Here is a 6,857-nt window from a genome sequence, read left to right as displayed (position 1 = left end):
ATTAGATAATTTGTGGTTTGAAGTTATATGTTAAATTTATCCATTAACTTTTATAAAAAAAATTAAATTTTTTACCAATAATAATTTAAACATAAATCTTTATTTCGGACCAATATTCTTTTAATTTTTTCTCAATTAATCTCATAGAATATGATATTATACTATAATAGATTAAGAGAAATAAAATGAAAGTGATATCACACTTACAAAATTTTAATAGGAAAGAAAATATGTGGGAAAAAATTTTATATAATATGAAACTATATTTTACAAAAACCAATCAAAAAATAGATTTAATAAAAAAATTAATTTTAATATATTATTAATATAAAATAATTTTATATATACAATAACGATATTTAAAAATTAGGAATATAATTAGATAACCATATAATACTTGATAAAAATTAAACCGTTTAATTAAACCGAAAAACATAAAGATTAGAATGGGGGAAGTTGTCTAAATTTATAAAAAAGTAAAGCGGTTTCTCTCTCCTAAAAAGGCACATAGTTTCTCTCTCTAAGCAGTTACCACACTATTAAAAGGGTCCCCTTCCTCACTTCGCGTTTTGCTATCCACTAAACCACAACTTCCCTTCCTTTCTTCCTCTTTTTCTCGGAACAAAAATGGTGGCTTTATTTTCCCAGGAAAATGTCGTCGCATTGGTTTCTCGTACCGGTCGGGAGTTACAGCGTTACAGAAAAGGTCGTCGCCAAGTTGTGGGGTTCGTCTCTTCCTTCTCCTATCTATTCTTCTTCTTATTCTCCTTCAATTCTGGGAAATTTCGGACATTTTCCTCTTTCTAGTTTCTACTCTTCGGTTTTTGTTTATGCTGAGTAGTTCTCTGTTAAAACAAAAAAGAGAATTTCTCAAGAAGACCCTGTTCTGAATAAATGAATTGGTTAATTAAAAGTTGCTAATACGGTGAACCGTGTTTGCAGATGCATACCATATAGATATAAGATTGAGGAGAAAACTTGGTTGGGCGATTTAGATGAATTAGAAGTTCTGGTTATTAGTTCTCAGAAAGGCAAAGGAATGCTATTCCCAAAGGTACAGTGCACCCCTACCTGTTATTAATTTATTTCTTATTACTCAATAATCCAAATGTTAATTATTTGTGTGGTTTTCAAAACGCCAGGGAGGGTGGGAACTTGATGAATCCAAAAAGGAGGCAGCTTTGCGAGAGACCATAGAGGAAGCTGGGGTGCGAGGCATTGTTGGGGTGAGCCTAAGCCTTAGCCTTAGCCTTAGCCTTTGCTTTTTGACTTTTTCTTTTTTTCTTACAACTAAGTCAAAGTTTGTGTATTATAGGGTAAATTGGGGAAATGGAGCTTCAAGAGCAAAACCCATGATACCTTCTATGAAGGGTACATGTTCCCACTTCTTGTTGAAGAGCAACTTGAGTTCTGGCCAGAGCAGAACGTTCGTCAAAGAACATGGGTAAGTACTTGTGCAATCAATTGGATTGAATGTTTCAATTATTAATGTTTGAAGCTTTCTGATTTGGGGGACTGTTATTGTAGATGAGCGTATCTGAAGCAAGAGAAGTTTGTCAACACTGGTGGATGAAGGAAGCACTAGATAGACTTGTAAACCGTCTCACGGGTCAAAAACTACTTGGTCGTGAAACAAAGCAAGTTCTAAGTTGCATAGCACCAGATATGTCCAATTGCCAAATCTGACTCGCTTGTAAATATTTTATATTTTCGAGGCTAGAAGAGAGCTCTCAACATTTTTTCACTTTAGGATCCCATGAATTCACCTTAAATCATATCAGTATCATAGTATATATAATAATATTATTCATAGCCAATAGGGTTTCTAGCTTCATCCACCTTGCATAGGAGTTTGGCGATTGGTTTCCTCTCAATTGTTTTTTTCTCCTTAAACCAAGTGGATTTAGATTTAATCAATTTTTATACATCCCTTCTCTCTCTTAATAGCGAGACTTGTGGAAACTATTAGGAGGCCCGAGAATCACTTTTGCTTTTATTTAGAAGATAGGATAAGGGAATGGATCACACGACGGACCAAGTAAAAGAAAACTGCGGATTAGACAAACGACAAATTCTTGCAAGGTTAATTAGACCTTATTCGAAACAAATTACAATTTTTCTAACTATAGTATAATAGTTATTAATTCGTAGTGGATATGAGCTTAAAGAAACAGACGAGTAAGCTGATTATTCGAACATTTTATTGATTGCGAATATATTATTTAGACTTAAAAATCTTATATTCGACTCATTCTCCTCCCTCAAGTACTTAATGGTAGTTGCAGTTTTACTATGTGTCCTTCAAAAGAAAAAAAATGATCGAGATTAAATTATCCACTCATAACTTGGACAAATTATTAACAGTATATATAATTAGAACTTAATATTTTTTTCTCCTGTATAAAGTTATCATTGGTTATTTTGATCGTTAGTTAAAAAATTGACAAAAGTAGTCCATGGTCAAAAAGTTTCACGCACTTGTAACAAATGGTTAACCATAATGAAGTTGTTAAGAGTACCATAACCAGTTTCGAAATATTAGTTCTTCTAGTATAGTGTGTCTTTTGTCTTCTGATCAAGTTTTGACATAGTTGTCTATATCGATATGATTCCTTTTCTCCGTAGAAGTTTTTAAATAATTTCAACCAACTAAAAATTTAGAACACTTTAATTCCTACAATTACAAGGTGACATTGAGTGATATCTAAAGGAATCTTGGCTGCTATGTAATTTTTGTATTAATAGCTCAAATGGTACGAGTTTAATTATGTGTGCAAGCAAAGTTAATGAATTTGATCCTGTCCTAGCTTTCATTCGAACTTTGTGTTATGCCGTTGATGTCTTAAGAGTCATCCTATCGGTTTCGACAGAAGATCCTTCCAAGTTTTGAGTCAAAGTTAGATCAATCTAAATCCATTAATCAAACGACTATACCGTGGTCCATGAGAGACAAACCAGAGTCATGGTCGCAAATATTCTTAAAACCACGAATAAATCCCCGTAACTGTATCAAAATAGATCTAAACAAACAAAAAAAAATATCATGCGACTTCTAAAAGATTATGGACGTTTAACAAATGGTCATGTTTAGATATTATACTTCTTAGTAGCTATTTTGAATTTTCTCATGTTTATCAATAATACATAAAATATCTTACATAAAATGTATCTATGTTGTTTAAATAATGGTAGTGAGAGGCTGAGAGGAAAAGGGAAGGTGCGCGAACAAGCTGCAAATTGTGTAAGAATGATCCCACCATTGTTGTTGGGTTGTTTGCTCACACACAATGTGCGAGTGTTATCATGAAGCATGCATGGCACAAACAAGTTGGTGATGGGAAGGGACATATTCCTATTTTAAAAGACAGAGGCCACCAATGCTTAAATGTGTTTGCTATCCACTGAAATGACCAAGATTACTACTATATCATCATGCGCTAAATAGATGGGGACAAATCCTTTATTAACAATTTAACATCACCAATAAGCTAAGGCCCACATCAGGAATGATTGCAAACTTGGAGTTGGAGGAATCTAACTTAAAGGGATCTTTTGCCATACCTCAAAAGCCGACCTTGTTAAACCTTGGAAACTTCATTATAATAATACTAGGGGTGGCAAACGGGGAAGCCCGCCCCGCCCCGCCCCGCCCCGCCCCGCCAGAAGCCCGCCTTTTGGCGGGCTGGCCCGCCCTGCCCCGCCTAGTGAGGCGGTCCTAGAATCCTAGCCCGCCCCGCCTAACTGCGGGCTGGCGGGCTGGCGGGCTAAGCCCGCCAAAGCTCCTCTTTTTTTTTTTTTTACTATTAACTACTAAGTAATATATATAATTTCACAATCATATTAATAAATTTATAATTTCTAATGGCATAAAAAATTATATTTTTTATATTCACAAACATTAAAGTCTTTGTAATTATAAATATCTAATAAATATAATTATAAACCAAATTTTCATTCAAAATATAAGTATAAATATTCTCTCCAAAGCAAAATAAATATAATCCAAAACATAATTATAAATATTGTCTCCAAAATAATATAAACATAATTCAAAACACTCAATTTTTATCTTCATACTCTTATAAGTTAGGTTGGGGGAAGTTAGGTATTGACAAAAAAATTGCAAAAATACCCCCTCACTAATAAAAACCTTAGCCCGGCGGGGAAGCCCGCCCCGCCCCGCCAAAGCCCGCCAAAACCCGCGGTTTAAGCGGTGCGGGTTAGGCGGGCTTTTGCTATTTGGCGGTCCCGATTTTCCAGCCCGCCTTTTTTGGCGGGTTACGCGGGCCGGCCCGGCGGGTTTAGGCCCGTTTGCCACCCCTAAATAATACCCTTTCTTTTACCCTCTTTTTGGGAGTTAGTGAGGAAAATCGGACACCTCAAAGGAGAAAGAACAAGATAGAAACAAAAAAAAGGGGCGGGGGCGGGGTTATCGGAATTTTTTAAAACTCTCAAATAAATGTTACAAGAGTTTTTTTTTTTCCCCTAAACGTATAATTTCGGTAATAATTTTCTAAAGGTTGAGATTAACATCTTTTTTACTATTATGATACCACTTTTTTCAAAACTGGTACGAGTGAATGATTTTTTTTTGGATTCACCAACAATCGATTTTTCAAACACAAAATTTTAATATTATATCATAATATCACTTTCAATCATAATATCATTTTCAAAAATTTAAATTAATACAAAGAAGTAATATTAATAAATAATAATTATATCTGTAATCTTTATTAGTCTGGGGTAACAACTTTTTTGTTTGTTTGGAAGCCTTGGACGATATTCCATTTTTTTTTGTCGTGATTCATTTTCAATGCTGAATTTCAAGATGGGCCTAAATTTGGGCTCATCTCCTGATTTTAGGGGTCCTAATATTGGGCTTACCTCCCTCTGTTTCTTCAAACTTCGTTCGTCATGACATAGCCCATAATTTAGCCCATGACATAGCCCATAAAATAAAATCCTAATAGTTGAAAACAGAATTGCCATAGATACATGTAATAATCAAGTTTATATTTGATGCTATAAAAGAATAAAAGGTGTTGCACGAGAAATAACATCCCTTCCATAAGCTCTATATTCAATGTACCTGAAAAAGATGCTTGACATGGATTGAAATGTTATTATACAGTTATTTAGATGTAGACATTTTAGATGTGTTTTACGTGAGGAACTACTATAAAGAACTTGGATACACTGACATAAAGCACTGCTGGTGGCTCCTTCTTGCTAGAGGCCTGGAGAATGGTTTAAGGAAATTGAGTAGCGACAAAGAACTAACAGAGATGGTCATTTGTGATAAGAAGAATGGAGGAGTGGTTGATGTGTACTATGAGTATAATATTTTGATTCCAGAGGTATTAGTAGGCAAGGAGTTAGTGGTGTATTTGAATGATGATGATGGTGGTAAAAGTGCTGCATCTCTTGCAATTGAAACTCATGGAAAAGGTGTTGCATCTGGTTCCTAAATACATTCCTAGCCCCAATAAGAAGGAGACTAATAGAAAAGCTAAAGAACCATCACCCAACAGCTCCTTAATTGTGAACCCTGTGAATGTCTAGCTTGTGAAGATTGAGCTCTTTTAGCCAACTGAATCTGAAGTCAACCCAAAAACGAAAGTCCTCTTCACCGGCATCATCAATCCCAATCAATCCAATGTGAAGTGCTAGCTCAGGAATAGCAGCAAAGATGGCAAATTATACGAAATTTGTACCAACTCCAAGATTCAAGACTCCAAAAAAGAGCTGAAAACTTTAAATCATTATATATATGTAGATATAGGCTTTTATTTTTTGTAAAAAACTTCGACAGTGTTTGATTAAAGATGTGCAGTCTTAAGTGTCATTTTTTGGTCTATGACTATGGCTGTGGGTAAATATTATACCACAACCTTTTTTGCATTATGTTTGGTATCTTGTACATATGATTATAATATTATGACTCCTTATGGTGATTTATTATTTCCATTCGTTATACTTATTACTTGAATCAGGTAGGCATCATTCATAATCTGATGCAATTACAGGACCAATACTTTGCATATATTTCATTATAACAACTTCAGATTTTTTTATTCATATATTTTATTCATTACATAAACTAACAACAAAAGAACATTATTATAACAACTTCAGATTTTTGCATTCATATATTTCATTCATTAAATACATAAACTAACAACAATACGTACACTTTTGACTGGTTAGAAGTTTAAATATCTCTAATTCGAAATGAAAATTTTGAATATTAGTATTTACAAATGAATGAAACTAAACTTTTCCTTCCAATCTTTTATATATTTATATATACATGTCTATGATATGTTTGATAGGACTAGTTTCTGATCGGATCAAATCCCACACTGGCAGACACTGCTTCAATCAAATTAAAGCAAGTACATATGCAATTAACTAGTCAAAAAGTAATTCATAATTTTTAATTAACTTTAGGTATTCCTTGTGATTAGAGTTTAGACAGGATATCTTTATTTAGAGCTTTTGAGCTTTGAAACTCCTGTAAACCCTTTAAACATACATGAAATCAAATTAAATATTTCATCTTGAAGCGACGGAATTCAAAACTTTCATCGATCACTACAACAAATATGGACATTCTCAATCATTTATTTTCAACTATCACTATTAGTTAAGCGTTGATGAAATATATTATGCACTTGAGTTTTCATATATGTTGTTCTGGAAGAAGGAAAAACCCGAGATTAGTGTTTGATCTTCATTTAATCCAACATTGTTTTCAGTGTCCTTAATGTTACACATACAGTACGTGTGTTAGTATATAGTAGGGGACCGATATATATATATATATATATATATATATATATATATATCTTTTC

The 6,857-nt window shown here is 33.6% G+C and overlaps 1 protein-coding gene across 1 annotated transcript; it reads left to right on the top strand.

Annotated features, from left to right (window-relative positions):
* The first annotated feature begins 537 nt into the window (after window positions 1-537).
* Window positions 538-2,257, top strand: LOC130969567 (nudix hydrolase 18, mitochondrial-like). Its single transcript, XM_057895347.1, has 5 exons — window positions 538-725; window positions 943-1,054; window positions 1,143-1,226; window positions 1,316-1,444; window positions 1,528-2,257. Exons 1-5 carry the CDS (start codon window positions 628-630, stop codon window positions 1,684-1,686), a joined length of 582 nt encoding a protein of 193 aa, XP_057751330.1. The 5' UTR covers window positions 538-627; the 3' UTR covers window positions 1,687-2,257.
* Window positions 2,258-6,857: the final 4,600 nt, after the last annotated feature.

This window comes from Arachis stenosperma, chromosome 3, assembly GCF_014773155.1.
Source record: "Arachis stenosperma cultivar V10309 chromosome 3, arast.V10309.gnm1.PFL2, whole genome shotgun sequence".
NCBI lineage: Eukaryota > Viridiplantae > Streptophyta > Magnoliopsida > Fabales > Fabaceae > Arachis > Arachis stenosperma.
The sequence above is the reverse complement of the archived record's forward strand: the minus strand, read 5'-3'. Positions and strand labels throughout refer to the sequence as shown.